General features: G+C 34.2%; 1 protein-coding gene across 2 annotated transcripts in view; it reads right to left on the bottom strand.

Moving 5' to 3' along the window:
- The window catches only part of Nkain3 (sodium/potassium transporting ATPase interacting 3), a 619944-nt gene that overhangs the window by 292384 nt on the left and 307714 nt on the right, over nucleotides 1–19846 (bottom strand). For both annotated transcript variants that reach the window (XM_058584434.1, XM_058584433.1), the window contains exons 2-3: nucleotides 17739–17876; nucleotides 8670–8750 (exon numbers count right to left, since the gene is read on the bottom strand). In XM_058584434.1, the coding sequence (XP_058440417.1) occupies nucleotides 8670–8750; nucleotides 17739–17876 (219 nt within the window). The remainder of the gene's footprint in view (nucleotides 1–8669; nucleotides 8751–17738; nucleotides 17877–19846) is intronic.

The raw sequence follows: 19846 nt of genomic DNA, 5'->3' as shown, positions 1-19846 counted from the left end.
TATATCCCACCTCTAGTTCCCTATAAAGTTCACATTTTAGATTCCTGTCCATATAGGAAAGATATCATCAAAATAAAAGTTAAATGTAACTTCCAAGCATATTAGTAGAATAAGTACATTGTATTTGTTTAAAAGGAAAGATACATCATTGATTTAGTTTGAAACTACCATCAGAAAAGGACCTCGATGAGACAAAAAATATTCAAAAACTAAGCGAATGAAATGGGTTGAGGGTGCTGTTTCCTATGCGGCTGGTGCTATGTGGATCTCTGCATTGAATGTGTAAAAATTTCCTGCTTGAATGTGTCTGTCTGCCAAAGAAGATGAAAGAATCCGATCTTGAAGGAAAATGAATTTTGATTAAGAAAGAGAACTTTCCCAGTAAGCACAGAGGAACAATTCGGGGTAGGTGGTAATAATGAGCCTTGAACAAGAAAAATTATTCCATTGATGCTTCCCAACTGCCCAGGCGAACTATTCAAGGGATAATTTTCACAAAAGAAGAGAACCCTCATGAACAATGGTGTCAATTTAAGTCAAAAGAGGCCCAGGAGGTGCTATTATTGCCTTTTGGGGAAATAGTTTAGATTTCTTTAAGAACTGAAATACCCACATGTCAGAAAGTAGAGTCATTAAGATAGCACACAGAGAAACAGATACAAGTGGGTTTTCTTTTTGTGTGGAAAACCATGTGGTGTAATGGAACCATGAAGATTGACACCTTCATTACTGCTTATGTGCCTTGAGCAAGTTAGCCTTTCCCAGCTGATGTTCCTCTTCTATAAAATAAAGATAATCATATCCACCTTAGAGGTAAGGATAAAATACAGTAAGTCAATAGACAGTACCTGTACAGTGTAGGAAATCACAAATTAGTTCGTCTTCCTCTTCTGTTCCCTGCCTATAAGTTTTTAGATCCTTGATCAAAGTTTATGATTAATATAAGATAAATCTTCACAGAATGTCTTACATTCATTTTTATGTCTAATTTATGATCATACAGTCATATACGCTCAGATTTCTATGAAAATATTACATATTCAAAATTCCCTAAGATGACTAATATGCAAGTTCCACACATCTTTCAAGACAAATCAATTAGAAGAAATATTAACCTGTAGTTTCTAAAATTTGGAGTCATCAAAAAGATACCAGGAAAACGACATCCTGTTTCTTTGTAATTAAAAAGCACAACTTGAATTCTCAACATAACTTTTTTTTCCAGTATTATTAAATGCAGCAAATGAGATGAGTCTTCATTTTCACATTCTGAATGTATTCCTAGGGAGGAAAAAATGACTTCAAGTCTTGTAACTTCCCAAAAGCAGCAATAACTTATTAATTATGCCCTTGGTGATCTTAAATGTGGCATGAAAAACAGCCTCAGAGACTTTCAAAGATGGTTAAAGTACTCCTAAAGGGAACAGTAAGGGCACTAGGAGAATCTGCCTGCAGATGTATATCAAAAACCTATTTACATGTTGAAGGAAAGGATTTAATTAATAGCATTACAGCTGTGAAGTTAATATGCTGATCTGAGGTCCTATCACAAGGGACCATTTCATATTTTTTTAAACAAGTCACATAGTCCTACATTTTTTTTCCTTTTTACAGCTCTTACATAGTAATAAATGTAGGTCCCCAAAGTTTTCAGGATGGAGATCATGATGTCTGTTAATTTCCCCAATAATAATAAAGATGATGATGTTAATGGCAATAAAAAGAGCCACCATTTACTGAAACCTCACAGTACACCAAGATCCTTTGTAAGCCTTGTATGTGCAATGTCTTATTTAATTCTTTCCATGACTCAATAACAGTGCTGTGGGTTTCCTTATTATATAGAAAAGGAAACTGAGGCTCTAAAAGATTGTACAAGTGCTGACATTTTCAGTTCCTTACCCACTGTTATCATTGCCTACACAACAATTCCAGATTCTTTAAATATAAGGTATTCATTTCCTCCTCGAGTGTGAGAAGATGTGGGGTAAACCAGGGTGCTCAAGGTCACAGTGACAAATGCCTGCGGCAAGCCTGGATGGCAAGTGAGATAAAAACAAGGAGAAACTTGGAATTTGTGATCCAGGTCCTCTTGATAGGGGTTTAATCACTCATGCCCACAGGAATGTACACTATAAAATTAATAAGAATGGAGAGGCAGTGCTCCTGACTGCCACTGTTGTATCTCTTTCATGAGACCGCCCAAACTTCCTTTATGGGAATTACCTTTTCCCCAGATGGCAGAATCAGTTAGATCTCTAATCTCAGATCCTATCCTGCCCTGGCAAAGTAGCAGATGGTGGATCCAGGTGGAACAATCATATCCTCCCCCATCACACCTTAGTAATTTAAACTGTGGGAGATGAACAACAGCTGGATCCCCTTTCCATCTAAGAGAAGCTTTTAGATTAGACTGTCACTGCCCCTGGGCCTCCTGGGCTTACCTAGCCCCTGGCTATTCCCAAATCCAGTTCTCTAGCCTCTTGGTTCTCTGAGCTCTGTTTCCAGGAGTCTCTAATACATGAGTAGGATAGAGACCATGCCTGTTAACTGCAACTGACTCAATCTGTGATTACTAGTTTATAAGGCATCTGATTTTTTTAAGCAAAGTGTAATTATTATTCGTGACTCTCTTTTAGTTTTCATCCTCTATGAACTACTACCAGAAACTGAATCTGTTCTTTAAAACTTTGTCCCTAAATTCTCTACTACAATTTTTTTAATCTTTCATAAATTAAAGTTCAATGTAAGATAAAAGTAAACTAAGATGGGGCATAGGCATACATATTTGAAACATATTTATTTGAAATCTCATCTGAAAAATACAATGTTATGAGGTCAAGTCATATAGAATTGGGAAGACTGTATTGGTGGTAGAAGATTCCCATATAAATAAATCACATGAAACTAATATGAATAAAATAGTATTTTAACAAAAATGTTAATATTATAGAAACAGATTCTATGAGAATATATTGCATTATGATAAAGCATTATAAATCATTAGAAGTCTACTAAGTAAATATTCTTTGTATCTCTGCTCAACTACTGGTATTGGTCAATTATAAAAGTATCTTTTTATATCATTACCTTGTGCAATCCAGGAAATTAAGTTCCAGGAGGATTAAAGACCAAAACATTGTTGTATAACATAAAATGCAAAAAGATGTTAACTATTTGTTAAAAAGGGCAAAAAAGTAGATTATTGAGCACCTTGGTAAGTGCTTACTTAATTAAAAATAGATAAATAAAATCTTTTAAGTATAAAATGAGCCCCTACCTTCCAAAAATGGGAAAAGAGATTAATGTGTGCTGATGACACTGTGTGTACTCATATTTTTACAGCTAATACAACACTCCTTGGGGAAGAAATTTAGAGAATTTAATCAGAGATATCATAATAAGAAGGATCTCTCACACAAAATCTATGTCCACTTGATGTAAAATTGTGCAAAAATTTAAAGCAATAGCCAAGAGTTTAGTAAAAACATGGAAATATCTTTAAGTTCAATTTTTTTAAAAAGGTTACTATATAAATTTTTTATAATATCAATAATATTACAAAAAAGAGGAGACAAATCAAGGCAGTGTAACTTGTATAGAATAAAGAAAGTTAAGCCAGAATATTAAAATATTAATGTGAATAATCTTTGAATGGTTAGAGTGAAAGTGATGTTTGTTCTTGCCTTTCTAGTATCTGTAACTTTTTTTTTTTTTGATAATATGTCTAGTTCTACATTATAATGAGAAAAAGAAGTGTTACACCGAAGAATCCATTTCCTTGGGGACAACAAGAAGGAAAGAGAAAGGAAGAGAGGGAGAGAAGAAGAAGAAGAAGAAGGAGAAGGAGAAGAAGAAGGAGAAGGAGAAGGAGAAGGAGAAGAAGAGAGAAAGCCCACCTCAAGTCTTTGTCTCTTTCTAATTGAAAAAAAAAATTAAGCGTTAATAGTAGCTATCACTTCAAAATATCACTAATAAAAGCAGTCTTTAAAGGCAATCTAGTTACAGATGCTACTGCCCTTGGAGGCAGTGGCATTTTTCATCTGCAGGGCACACAGCTTATTTTTAAGGAACACATTTGAATGAGCCTTTAACAGCAAAGATCCCTGCACATGGCCTGGATTGGTGAGGGCTCTATCACAGGATAGAGCTGATTTTTATTTTCCTTATAAAGGAGCAAGAATTTCACCTTAGCAAGAGGTAAACAAGTGTTGACAAACATCATCAGACACTTGGAGGCCGTCTCGGCAGAATGGCTAATGACAAATTTCCTGGGAAGAGGACCAAAGATGGCTAGGACTTTGGTGTCAACTTAATTTTTGACAAATATCTAGTATCAGGATTATGTTAGATCATAAAATTACATGGGAAATCTTTCTTCATCCTCTATTTTCTGTACGAGTTTGGATAAGATTAACATTATTTCTTTCTTATGTTTGATACATTCATCATTAAAACCATCTGGGCTTGAGGTTTTCTTTGTGGGAAGGTTTTCTAATTATAAATTTATAGTTATCCATATTTTCTATTTCTGGATGTGTTAGTTTTGATAAGTTATTCTGTCCATAAGTTTGTTAATATCATTTTTCAAGCTCATTGAAATAGAACTATTCAATTTTTTTTTTCATTTTAGTCTTTAAATTTCTACAGAATCTGTAGGTGTATCTTCTGTCTATACTGATCTTGGTAAGTAGTATTATTTCTTCTTTTTTCTTGATCATCCTACTAATAGATTGTCATTTTATTAGTCTCTTCAAACAACCAGCTATGAGATCACAGACATAGTTAAATTTCTCTTCTTTTTCTTATATCATTGATTTTCAATTTTCCTTCTGTTCTAATATCAATTAAATACTGCTTTTGAGTTGCCTGTAAATATTTGCTGTGTTTTCTTTATTATGCCCTTCAAAATATTTTTTTTTAATTTTCCATAATTTCACCTTTCATTTGTGGATTTTTAGAATTGCCAACCTACTTTCCAAATACTTAAAAATTACCTACAGACCTTAATACTGCATTTTTCATATTACTGTTGTCTTTGCGACAGGAGAACCACTGTATGCATTGTTTCAGCCAACGAACACCTATTGAGACTTCTTATGAGCTAAAATGTAATTTTGATCATTGTTCCCTGTGCCTTTGAAGAAAGCCCATATTTTGTAGTTTTGAATGTAATGTTCTACACACGTCAGTTAGAAATGTTGGTTATAGTATTGTCCAGATCTTTTATTTTTATTCTCTCATGTGTATATTTTTCTCCATCAGAAGTAAAAAAAAAAATGAGTATTACACTCCCCACCTGTTTGTGGATTCATCAATATCCACCTTTAATATCACTAAGTTGTGCTTCATGTGTTCTAAAACTATGTTATTTGGTATGGTGTAGACTTGTTATGTGTATTTGATACACTGACCCTGATATGATAATAAACCATCTCTTTTTTTCTGTAATAATAGCCTATGACTTGAAGTCTACTTTATTTATTTATTTATTTATTTTTGGAGTGTGTTATTTCTGATATTATTATGATCACAGAGAATTTCTTCTAATTGGTGATTAAAAACATCTATTTTCATTTTTTTAAATTTCAACATATGTATATATTTATATTTTAAGTATATTTCATATAAATAGCATTGGGTACTTTTTTTTTAAACTCCAATGCTCTAATCTCTGTCTTTAATTGGAGTTTTTAGTGTATTTACACTTCGTATGGTTTTTGATATGGCTGGAATTTAATCTGCCATATTATTATTTGTTTTTCGTTTGTACCATCTGCTTTGAAGCTTCTCAATGCTCTCACTGTTTGCATTATTTATTTTTTATATGGGTTACTCTAGGGCAGTGACTATCAAGCTTTTGGGCCCCAGTACTCTTTTTGTTTTTTTTTACTTTTAAAAGTTAATGAGTATCCCAAAGAGCTTTTGTTTATGTAGATTACATTCATCAATATTTATCTTATTAGAAATTAAAATGAGGCATTTTTTAAAACACAAGCGCACAACAGCACCATTAGAATTTAAGCATTGCAAGGATCTCTGTGTCCATGATCACCTGCCTGTGGGACCGCTCACTGCCTTTCAGGAAATCCAGGACTGTTCTTATTCCACAGATGCAAACTGTTAGTCAAAGAGCCCTGTGGAGTATAAATTGACTGTGTATAGGCCATGTTTATCACTGAAATAACTCCAAATCCACAGACATGATATAGAAACTACTCTGACTTTCAGTTTTTGCAGAAGTATTCACTACTCCATAATGTGTTAGGGGCAAAAATTAAGGTATATGGTAGTTTCTGTTAATCAGTCCAAGTAGCAATTACAAGAAATGCCATATGAACTGGCAGGAGATGGAGAACTCTAGAAAGTTGGTATGCATACAAGTACCCATGGTCGAGAAATTTCTTGTCAAGAGTCCTTAACCCTGCTCTACTTTTTTGATTAGATCCCTTAGAGATTCCAGTTGAGGTTGAACTAGCCAGGGCGATATTAAGGAAGGAGATCAACAGAAAATCTTTAGGATGCTCTTCTTGTAGTCATCTGTCATTTTAATGACCACAAATTCTTAGTTAACTGATGAATGACATTTGAATGAGTAATAATTGGAGTAATAAAATGAGTAACTAGGACTACTATGCCCATTTTTCTTAAACTTGTACCCAAAGAAATCAGGAAAAAAAATCCCTTTCAATGTGTACATTGATGATAGAAAAGCAGTTATGAAAAGCAGTTCAAATAAAAATAAGCATGTGTAGTGTTGGGAAACCAGATTTGTATGGAACAAATGACTGGTGCTATTGATTACTTTTTATCACTTTGTAGAGTTGTTTCATAGTCAACCTGAGTTACCAGGTATGACGTGCAGAAATAGTCCTGAGCAGTCTACAAACACACACTACTCTCTTTACTAGCAAAGCTGGCCCTGGTATGCTACTGCATGTGCACTCAGCAGGGTTAAGTGATTGGCTGATGGCCCACAATAAGCACCAGAGTCAAGTTTGAACTAAAGACTTTGGATCTGAAATTTAGTTTTTCAACACACTATGATGCCAATCCTACAGCACAAATTTTCTCTGGTCCAATTTATTCCAATTCAGTTTATATGGAAGAAAATAGAAGATAATTTTTTACCCAGTAAAAGAAAAACATAATTTAAAATGATCATTCAAATCACAAGTTAGGAAATGCTAGAGTTTGGACATGCTATTCCTATTTATTATTCATCATTCTTATTCATAAGATTTGTATTTTATAATTACTTAATAATCTGCATTTATAAATTATACCCAGACATATTTAAAAATTTTTTTTTCATTGTTGATAGATCTTTTATTTATTTTTTTGTTTATATGTGGTGCTGAGGATCGAACCCAGTGCCTCACACATCCAGGTAAATGTGCTATCACTGAGCCACAGCCTCAGCCCCAGCCCTGGCAGACATATATTTAAGAAAGATTTTCTGTCTTAGAAATTAGTGATAAAATGCAGTCAATAACACAAATATCTTAGGTAGATTTTAGCACCTATATCATACATAGTGAAAATTGTGAAACTCAGATTGAAAAATGTCATTCTGGTTTCTGAATACGTTTACCAATGTGAGAAAATATTGACAAGTTCTAAATTAAGGTTACTAGAGTATAGAAAGATTAATCCCTTTTGGATATTCTGGGAAAATCCTTCTAGATTTTTTTGCTGTTCATCTGAATCAAACAAACATGGTTATCATATGGACTTACAGTGGAGTCTAACAATTCTAAAAGGATCTGTGCTGGTCAAGATAAATTTTATAAGATCTAAGCTGTAAAATCAAGTAGGAGACAGTAATATTATTTAAAATCTGAAATTGTCATAAGACTTAAGAAAAATTTTCACAAACATAATTGATAATGAGATACCTAAAAAATTAAGAATTTCATTCTCATACTTTCTGAAATTATTCTGCTGTTTTTTTTCCTCTAGTGAAAATAGTGCTCATTATTAATAAGTTTTAAGAACCACAACTAAAAATTTAACACATGTTGCTTTCACATTTGTGTGACAATCAGAAGACATCTTTGCTGGAGGCACAACAAAAATTATATAGTCTTCTGACAGTTCTAGATGGACAGAAATAGCACATGTGTCATGCTGCAATAAGACAACTGACCTCTGTCTGATCAGGATTTCAAAACAGGAGTCACTGCACTAATGTTTTTATGTTAACAAACATATAGTTCACTTACATGTAAAAGGACTTCATTCCTTGTCAGTCTCTCCCACTTTAAACACAAAAAGTTTAAAATCACTTTTCACTTAGCATTTGGGACTGAGGTCACTGTGACATTATGTCTTTTTAAAATGGACATGAGGACAAGAGGATGCTCAAGAAGTCAAGTACCACTTCAACATAATGAACAAAACCATAAGGAAATTATTTTGAAGTTCCTTCATTATTAGCATGCTCCTAGGATCATTCTTTCCTGAATGGCACCCGAATACATTTTCGATTGGTATTTTATTTGCAATGCTTTATTTATAACATATACACACACACCCATGTGCACATGTGCGCGCGCACACACACACACACACACACACGAATTGTAATATAAAATAGCAATTTGTTGTTACAATATTTATTTATAAGTGGACTCTATTCAAAGTCTTTCAAGGCATAATACACTCACCTTAGAGAGGCCACCTACTTCCAAATAAAAGCAGATAATGAACACATTCCAGGTGATCCAGAGGGCAGTCCACACTGTATACTGGATAGAAGGGGGAGGGAGAAAGAGAAGAAAAATGGAGATGAAAGGCATGTATACTAAATAAATCAATAGTAAAGATGTCAGTAAGTTTTAGTCCACTGGAGACAAACAGGCAGGGAATACTCAGAAAAGAGTGCTCACTACAAAGTCCCCTGAGATCTAGAAATTAAAAATCCAATAGTTCTATGGCTTTCAGTAGATGACAATAAACCTAGATTTATTTTTAAAGTGCTTTGCTGGCTTGCAGGTACACGTTCAATTCAAGTGCTCACTCAATTTGTTTTCTGAGTATTATCTTTTCCAGAGAACACAATTATGCAAAGTTGTCCTTAAGTTATAATATTAAACTCATACATTTTTAGAAATGTTAGTCAAAACCTAGAGCTTTTATGACCCTGGATGAAAACCATGCTTGAAAATGGATCAAATTAACATACTTTTATTCATTGGATTATTTTATTAAGAATAGATCATGTGCATCTATAATTATATAGTAAAAACATGATCATAGAATTTTTTTAAAACACAACAATTTAAATGAGGTTAAAAATAAGACAATGAACACTGTTTTTCCATACTAGAGAAAATCTTTTATTTACCTCCAACAAATTCCAACTTTCCTGATTAACTGATTTACTGATAAGATGGTTTTATTAATCTGTTATGTACTAGGAAATGCCTTCACCCAGAGCAGGAGTCAATCTTATACAGCTGTAGATAGGTCTCATCAATGGAGAGGGTCCTAGGATATACTTCATCCCTCAGTTTCTTATGCAAATATAGAAAATCAGAAAATTGACTTAGAAAACTATTTGGGTAACCGAGGACACTCATACCATAGAACAGAATTAAAATATTTTGCCTATTAATTTTACTTTACCAGAAAAGTCTCAGAATTCTTAATTCTTTAAATGGGCATGTTAATTAAATTATTAATTTTTATGGGTGACCACAATAGTTGCATGCTTTTCATAAATTAAAATGAATATTGAAATCACTTTGTGAGTCATGGAATGTTTAATTTTAGATGGTATAAAATAGCCATGTTCCTCTTAGAAATCTTATCCAAAACATCTAATTATTTGTAAAATACAATTTAGATTTTATGTATTTCTGTTATTTATTTATTTTTGGTACTGCGGATTGAACCCAGTAGCACCTTATTACTGAGCTAAATCTCTGAGCCTTTTAAAATTTTTTTATTCTGAGACAGGTTTTTAAAGACTGGGCTACACCAAGTTGCTGAGGCTGGCCTCAAACTTGAGAGCCTCCTGACTTAGCCTCCTAAATCACTGAAAGCATGCATGACCACACCTGACTTTATTATTTTTTAAAGACTTGCATAATAATCTCATGTGTTGAGTACTTCTATAATTGGATATATTTGAGGTCACATTGTACTTCCTTGGGGGGGTGTTTTGCTTTCTTTTTTTTTAAAGGATAATGCAATTATACAATGAGTCGAAGCTTCAAAAGCAATGGGAATTTATGTTAAAAACATGTTAAAAATTATCATAAGTAAAAATATGTTATGAAGTTTTGAGTATTTGCAGATATTGCTGATGCTGCAATATCTTCTTTTCAGAAAGATTATTAGTCTGAACAGTTTTTTAAAATGTGCAACATGCATTGAAACACACTTTTCTGAACCACAAAATATTCCATGAATCCTGAAAACAGCTACTCTGCATCCTTAATGTTTATTTTTTTGTAAGTCACAATAACTAGAACAAATTTTACTGCTTTTGCTAATTGGATGGCATCTAGTCCTGACAGATGCATTCTACATAAATATAAATGTGTTGGAACTTAGCTGACCAATAAGTTATGAGAAAAAGGCCAATGATAAAAATTAAGAAAAGCATATCAAATAAAGCAAGACAACGTACTAAAGTAAGAAAGCAAGGACATGAACCCAAATTATTACAAATCCATATGATTCTTAATTATGAGAACTCAAATCTAAATGCACAATTATTGCATTAGGAAAATCAACCAATGCAAATTTATAACAAAGGCACAATAAAACAAATCTATTTAAAAATTATAGCACAAACTCAGTGACGGAAGTGACTACTCACAGGCTATCATGTGCAGTTTCTGAACTTTGATAGATAAAACTACCAGGCTAAGTAGATACCAACTGTCAGCTCAACATGTTTAACTACATCAGGGTTATTATTCTGGGGCTCTCTGTGCTCCTATTCTGTGCTCTGCACTTTATATCGGTTGTTACATTCAGTCGTCACACTAAACCCAGGAAGAGAGGTCATCATTTGATTCCCTACTGGGTGTCAAGAGTTGGCATGTGAAACCTGATTAGCTCCAAAGCTGAGATTCTTAAGCCTTACCTGGTAGGCTTTCTTTAAAAAAGAATCTTAGAAAAATGATTATAGGTTAATTGTAAGCTAAACTTTAACCAAATTCAGCACTTCATCAAATGGAAAATTCACCAATTGCCTTAATAAAAAATGTATTTTATTCTTTTAAGTCCTATAGGTGGTAATGTTTGGAGAATGACTAGGATATTTTGTGTTTTGCTATCTATGTAGCATGCATCATATGAACACCAAGGGTTCTTTGGTTTCTTTTTAATGATATTGTAGTTTCTTCTAATGCATTGTTTGTTGAGGACAAAGAATATATTATTGAATTTTGGATTGTTATGAGACATAAACTATATACTTTGACATGCACATGTGACACCAGTTTGATCACAAACATAAGGGAAAAGAGATCTCTAGCAATATAAATACACACATAGGAATTTACCTAGCAGAGATATTAGGGGAACTCATGGCCTAAGATGTGCAATACCCCTGTCTTCTTTTTGAGGTGGGTAATTTTATTAATAATTCATTTTAAATGAGAATTAAAAGATAAGACTTTTCATTTTTGACAAATACTCCATCATGGAATTTGTTGATATATTCATTTATTTTTTTTGCAAGTCACAGATAGATTAGGTATACTTGGTAAATAAAAGTCTTAAATTTTCCAAATAACTCTGCATGATCTCTGTCTCTGTCAGTCTGCCTCTCTGTTTCTTGCTCTCTCTTCTACTTTTGTTATGTTTAGTAAACATATTTTAACTCCTAACTCACATTGACAATGCTGTGAAGATTAATAAAGAATGTTCATATGTTCTATGTGGCTTCCTAAATATTTCCTTCCTAGTTTTATGAGGATATTTCAGTACTTTTTAATTGACACGAACTTTAGAAGTCTTTTATTCTTTCATTGAGCAATTAGTTTATAACATGAGTTATTTTTATGGTCTGAGCTTCCTCATTTTCCAATGATCAGAAAGGCCATCTGGTCATTCATTCTTTCACACGTGTATCAATCAGTCACAGTATTTACGCACAATATGCTAGAGTTACAATAAAAAGTAGTGTAATATCCTTAGTATTTAGTTTAGTATTCATGTTCAGAAGAACATTAAGAGAAACTACTATCCATACATTTTTAATGGCAAGGAAAGCAGAGCTAAGGCCAAGAACAAAAAAGACATATTAACAGTTTAATAATTCATCAAGTCTTACTCTATATTAGGCTATGGTAAGCAAGTCATATACATTATAGCATTTAAAAAATGATCTGTGATCAGATTTCTACAAATGAAATATGTGTGGCAAAAAAGAAAACAAATAAATATCCTAAGGCTTCAGAGCCAACAGTTTGTGGAGGGGATTTAAATCCATGATGAACTGAATTGAAACTTAACACCCAACTGTCATATTGAGCAGAAGCTCAGGGAAGAGATTTATGATGATGTGGTAGAAAAGATTTGTTATATAACAATTCAAATCAAAGTCAGTTGTTGTTCATTGCACATGAATTTTGCATAAAGGTCCAAAGAACTAAATTATGGTCTTCATAAATGTATTGGCTTTTTAATTTTTAAAGTCAGCTTTGAATTAAATCTAACTCCAAAGTTAATCTTTTTTTCTAAAAAAAAAATGTAAAATCAATTAGCTAACTCATCTGCCTTTAAATTAGTGAGCTTGATTAAATTAACTCATCCATGAAATAATAAAAATTTAAATAATTCTAGGGCAGACCCTTCTGTTGGAATTCAGAGACAAATTTTGAAATACTTGGCATAGGCATAGACAGGAAACAAATGATTCTACAACAGAACATATGGTTGACAAATATGGTTTCACAGCTTCATACTGTCTTTAATCAAAGAAACACAAAAGGTGTATTCAAACCTTCACTGAACTTGGTATCTCTTAGGGGTATCCCCAGGGGATACCAAGTGAAGGAGAAAAATATGACAAAGTTATTTCTGTGCTCTGAAAATAAATATAGAAAGAGTAAACTGCACCTTTTCAGCAATGAGGGTACATGGAGTGGACTTATGGCTCTTTCATTTGGTGATTTGGTTGGCTTTTTCTAGCAGTCTTTGATGTCTTTGATTATAGTGGCAAAAGCCCATGATGTTATATTTCTCAGAAGACTAGGTCTTGAGGAGTAAGTCAGCTAATAGTAGGGACAGGTAGGACAGCACACACTATTTTGTCATGTAATTCCTCAATTGAGATAAGCAAAGCAGTGAGGCCGATTTCTCTTGCTGAACAATTGCCATCATGTTCTAAGAAATCTATGTCTAGGGCATTTTTAAAGTCACTGAACCTAATCACCTTAAATTCACTTATGATGTGTCCAGTCAAGGATAAAGCATTTTAAAGAGTCTCTACGTGCAGGAGTACATCTTGAATATAACAAGGGGTAGGCACAGTCCTTTCTTCCAGGAGTCCACTGCTGCATGCAGTGAGACTGGCAGGGAGACAATGATAACTGTTGGGGGATCAGGGTAGAGAGTCATCAGGATCTGCCAAGGTAGGGAGCACAAGGCACTCAGCCCTGAGTGGGGTGCTTAGGTAAGGCTTTTAGTGGGTGACAATTCAGTTGAATAATTATTAAATGTTTTCCAAGAGGGCAAGGAGAATATCCCAGGCAGAAGGTTTAGTATGTGTGAACCGAAGAGGCAGAGAGCATGCGGTCTTTGGAAACAGCAAATCCTTCAGCATGCCTGGCATAAGGGAGGCCCTTGGAGAGTAGGTACAGGATAGTAAGCAAAGGGGCAATTTTAATAAGCTTTGGTTTCCAATCTAAGGAGTTTGGAAATTTGCCTATAGACATCGCAGTTCTTGTTCTGCATTGTCCTTTATCTAGACTCTTTTCACAGTGCTAACTAATTCTTTGAATTCAAGTGTGGCAAACCCAATTTTTGTCAGAAGTGACAGCAACTTCCAACCTATGTTTTTGCAAATCTACACTGTAAGTTCCATTGAATTATTTCAGTGACAGACATCATATTTCATTCATCTCTAGGTGAGCACTTAGGACATACCTGATCCATCAAACTGTTAGTTTGAAGGGATGAAATTTAATTGGCATGATTGGTATTTGTTTCAGCCGATATGAAGACTAGCAGAAGTGATTTGGGGGAAAAAAATCCGTAATCAAAAAGCTCTTTCCCTGCTAAGTGAAGTCAGTGTGGATTTCTGATCCAGGTGTCTTCTCACTTGCTATTGAAAAATTGGTGCCTCCCGAGACACACCTTGGTTAGTGTGACATATGCCGCATTCAATTTCAGTCTTTTTTTTTTTAAAAAAAATACTAGAATTAATTCCAGGCTACCAGTAGTATCAAACCAAAGTATTCATGAATACTACCCAAGAATAGCTGCCTATTATGTGCTAAAACAAAATAAATATAATGCAATCACCTTCCCAAATAACAACATGGTCTTCACATAAAGAGAATCCCTTGCAGATATATTTTCCATATTTTTGATTACTGATTCTTTAGGTATTTTTCTCAAATAGAAAATGTATAGATGGATGCCTACAAAGGCAATAATATTTGACAATTGACTGAGGAAGCAGGGCAGAAGAATTTCCTAGGTCAAAACTTATGCTGACAATGGCAAGATATCATCTGAGATCTGGTGGTAGAAGCAAAGCACAGATTATGCTAAAACAACTTCATAATAAAATGAGGGAGGCCAATAGACATTCAGCTTTCTCCTTTGCTACTGTGTTCTCTGGGCAAGGAAACCATTCTAACATTTTTATTTATCTGTAAAATCAGAGATGCTAATACAGACAGACCTTTTAGGGTACTTGGGAAGATTAAATAAAATGAAATGTTTGGCATGGAGGGCTTTCCCACCAACTCAATATTTTATTTCTCTTCCCTTCCTGGGTGAGAGTCTAGATAACAGCCAATAAAAATGAGATTTAGTTGACATAATGCATTAAAAGAGAAAATCAGAGGAGCAAAAATATGAATTGCTTATCTTTGCAGATGTTTTTCTTTGAGGATTCTGAAAGTCCTAAAACTGACTTTCTCCTCACACATAAATACATATGGAGCACGTATTACATTTCACGTTCTCAGTGAGCTCTTTGCCTGGTAGAGAGGGCTTGAATGCCAACAAATTATAACACACGCTCAAGACACAGAGGCAAAGGAACAGAGAATGTTTAATCATGAAAGCACACGTAAGGACATGTGCATGAGAGACTGAAAGAGTGTTACTAGAACTGGGGCATGAACACCACGCAAGGCTGTGAGAGCAAGAGGGAGAGAGTCGGGTCAGAGTAGAGGGGACATAAACAGAATACAACCTCTGGGCCTTTTCAGGGCTCTGCACTTGGCTCACAGACTTCCCAGGCTTCTGCCTCATTGCTATTCTCATTCCACATTCAAGGCCATTCCAACACCTCCATAGAGTCCAAGACTTTGTATCTCTCTTCCTCATTCACTTCAAAATGAACTCCTTGAAAGTAGGGACTGTAATTTGCATTCTTTGCTAGCTATCCAGACTTAGTTCAACGCAGTACTCTATGAATGTCTGATGAGTGAGTGGCAACTACAGGTATTGAGCTCTTTCTTCACACTCAGTGATGCTTTCCACCAGAACCCCCTTCAACGTCTTCTCTGTGGACTCACACTCACTGGCACCACAAGCACTTCTGCAGGACACCTTACTCTGTTACCCTGCCATGATCAGACTCCTCATTAGGCATCTCCGGCACAATGTGGTTCTCTGTATCGCTTGTCATAGTTATATTTCAACATTTCTGCAGATCTCCTCCACTAAAATGCAAAATGAGCACCCAAGAAGGCCACAAATAATCTGTATATGTTCAACAGCATCCGAGACACCCCACACAATGCCAAACACCTAGTAGAGACTAAAGGAGTATCTTTTATAACCAAATAAATAATTGGGGGAAAAAAGAACAAAGTTAGAAAACAAAGAAGAAAGGGAAGGATGAATGAAGAAAGGTACGAAGAAGAAAGGTAAGTAGGGAGGGAGGGAAGGAGGAAGGAAGTGAGGGAGAGAGAGAGGACAGCCTTCAGAGATATGAGTTTGGTAAAGTGCAATAGTCAAGAATATTCTTAGATTTTGGAATCAGGAAAGGTTTTTAAGCCATGAATCAGGTAAGTGAAAAAAAGACTCTGGAAAGACTGTGAACAAGCAGGAAATCCACGTGTACAGAAAAGAAGGCTAGGCTATGGTTAAGTGAAGAGTACACAGGGCTAACATGCAGGGGGCAGAAACAACAGGACTAGATAATATCTTTAACAGGTACATGCAACCTCATTCTATAGAAGCCCTTGGTTTCATAGTCAGCTGGCATTTGGGGCCTTAGCAGAACATGAACAACACAAAATGTAAAAAGTCAGTGGGCGGTAAAAGTGTCTGTATTCATAGAAACAAACTAGAACATATTTAGAACCCAATAATAGTTTGATATTCTGCATGACATTAAAGCATCTGGTGCTCTAAGTCTGACTCTAGAAAACATCTTTCTAGTAGATTACACAGTGGCTCAGCAGAAGCTATTCTTAAGAGAAGCAAAGTAAAACAGAAATTGTTTAGCCCTGCAGCAAATTGAGTGATATCAACACTCTTGGGGCCATGTTGAATGCCAAGTCTGCCTGTGGGATAGTTATTTTCACCTCTTTGATATGATGGAAGATATCAAAAAAAGCCAATTTTGAGATTCAACACAGAGAACAAGTACATTTATAGAAAAAAAAACCAAACCTTTTTCCCAACAAATTGGATTAGTAAAAATTGAAAGGTGGCTTATTTGTGTCATGTTCCCCCTGAAGTATGGCAACATTACTGCATTGCAGAAATTATTTACGAACTCTAGTGAATTCTATACATTCATTCAGGCTCATTGATTATATTAGACTATATTATTCCTATTTTCAATACTTTTATTATTATTACTCATCATTTTCCAACACCTGTTTATACATCTAACCAACAATACTGTCTTCTTTTAATAGAAAAAACAACTACTTAAGCTGAATAACTACCACTAGATTGTGAATAACAGCATGTACTTCATGAAATTGACCTGTAATGGAGTGTGGGCCGCCCATGTTCAGCATAGTGTGGAGTATGGATTTGTGCTTCCAATACATCTTGAAAATTGGAGAAAAATTCAATAATAAACTATGAAATATATGAGGAACATGCACTAAATTTTTCAGTACATGCATTTGAAATATCCTAAGTTAATTAAAATTATATTGTTTTCAGTGATTAAACAATTATGCTAAACAGGATTGGTTTCTAGGGCTAGTGACAGATGTCATTGAAGATAAATGACACCTTATGACACTGCTACATTAATAATTAACATGCCTTACATCTCATAATAACAATGAGATCATAACCAGTCCTTCCACTTTATCCAAACTCTATTTTAAGTGAGTCACACTAGATCATCCCAAACTTCAGGACATATTGCTTTGTTCTCACTGTAAAACATTCATCATGTTGTCTGTTCTACCGAGTAATATTTCTTAACAGAATTGAATATTTGAGGGCTAGAACAGCATAAATACATTTTATTAGATGGGACCTCTATAAAATTATTTCATTCATCTTCTTATAGAAATTATGTAGCGTTCATATGAAGAGGCAGTGATAACAATAAGACTTACCACCATGATGTATCGAGGTCTGTACTGAATAGTTCCAAACAAACCCAATATGACCACTATTATATGTAGAAAATTTCCAAGAATAGGTGCCCACTGGAAGCCAAGGAAGTCAAAGATTTGTCTCTCTAATGCTGAGAGCTGCAACAAAGCAAAGGGAGTTCATGAGTAGCTAATCCAAGCATCATGTTACCATCTCAATCCTTATTTCACTGCTGGAGAGGTCAGCATCTTCAATCTCAACACTTATAAGCATCATAATCACTAACGTTATTTTAATTAATTAATATTATTATTTTTATAGTGCTGGGATTAAACTCAGGGCCTCATGCATACTGGGCAAGTGCCTCAACACTGAGTCAACCCTTGTCGCTAGAATTTTAGTAACTATTTCATGTACTGTTTTATGCAACTTCTCTCAGGAAATATACTGAGATAACTTTGAATGTTATGGCTCCAAATGTAAATTTTGAACCTATCTAGAGAACTAAGAAATACTCGTTAAGTAGTTTTCTACAATAGAAAATCCAGAAAAATAAGACTTAAATTCATCATTGTTTGTAATGAAATAATTGACTTAATATAACATACTTAGAGCAATAACCATAATGATATGACAGCTGGTATCATTTTAAAAACAAAACAAAACTCTTACTTAACTTTGCCTTCCTTTGTTAAATATGTACTAACCAAACCTGTTTGGTTTCTTCTTCTTTTATTATATTTCCAATAATGATAATGACTAGACTAAAGTAATCATCATTTTGAAAACGTGTTATTTACTTACTCTTGGCTCAAGACCCTGATATAAAACCAGAGTTAAATATTCCCTTGGAAGTACATTTTACTAAGTTTCTATACCTACACATGAAAATTCAGATTAGGTGAAATCCTTTCTGAACACCCAAATAAATATTATGGACCACAACAATTTTAGAGACACCATAGTTTATTATATTTGCATTATATAGAATTGTATTTTAAAATAATTCTTCAGTACATCAACCTACACACTTAAACCATTTATGATTAAATAGGCAAATTTCTGATAGTGCCGTGAATACCAACAATGTCAATTATCACAGACACATGGTAGTTCATATATTCTATGTCTAAATTTTTTACAATTCTACTTGCATACTTGAACATAATCTTATATGTTTGAGGCATTTTTCTAGCTTTCCTTTGATAAAGTAGGAACTCTAATAAAATGATCCAGTGATTGATTAGCTATTCTGATGGCACTAGAAACTGCAGCTTTCAGATGAAAATGCCACCCTTGGTATTTTTCCAGTTCTGCGACAGGTGTATGCCTGAATAGCTTTAATTTCCTTGGACATAAAGAAATTTCCTCCACCCTGTAAGCTGAATTTACCTTGCTTAAGTTGTGGAGGAAAAGAGAAAAGAACAAATGCCTAAGACAACCACACCAGGTCCCCATTCATTTTAGGAGTATTTTCTGATTGTGAAATGATTTGTCACCATCTCTTGCATCTGTAAAATGCAAGGAAATGCTAAAACACAAAATAATCAGAGCAATGTCAGTAGCAGCACTATTTTTCAATCTCTTGCTCATATCTCCTTCTGACTCTAATTAGTTCCCAGGAAGCTTCCTTTTATTTATTGGACCATCAATGATATAAATATGCACTGTTTTTTATGTCCAAACAGGACTGATGGGCTGAGAAAAAAAAGCAACCCTGAAGAGCAGCCTTAGGCAATTCATTCTGAAACAGCTACCCTATTTTAAAGCTGTCGTGCATCACAAATCCTTTTAAGTGAACTTTTCAGAGGAAAACCCTTTCCTCTTTCTACTGGAGGATGCATGGAAAGTGCTCCCTTTTATGATATTTAAGAGACAATACATCATGAAAGGGAAGTCACATTTTCAATCCCTGGTACCAAAAACAAAATGCTATTTATTAACATTTATTCTCTGAGAATTAAAAAAAAATTGAATTCGAATTGAGTCGAAAAAAAAAAAGAGTGGGAAAAAAAAGGTTATCAAATTTAGGAAGGGGATCTTACCAAGAATAAGACACAGGTCAGCTGCAACAACCATGGAAACCTACAACTACATTTGAACATTGTATTTAAAAAAAAACAAAAAA

Source organism: Marmota monax, unplaced genomic scaffold (assembly GCF_021218885.2).
Source record: "Marmota monax isolate L192 unplaced genomic scaffold, Marmota_monax_Labrador192_F-V1.1 WCK01_AAM20220418_F8-fsc00063, whole genome shotgun sequence".
Taxonomy (NCBI): domain Eukaryota; kingdom Metazoa; phylum Chordata; class Mammalia; order Rodentia; family Sciuridae; genus Marmota; species Marmota monax.
The sequence above is the reverse complement of the archived record's forward strand: the minus strand, read 5'-3'. Positions and strand labels throughout refer to the sequence as shown.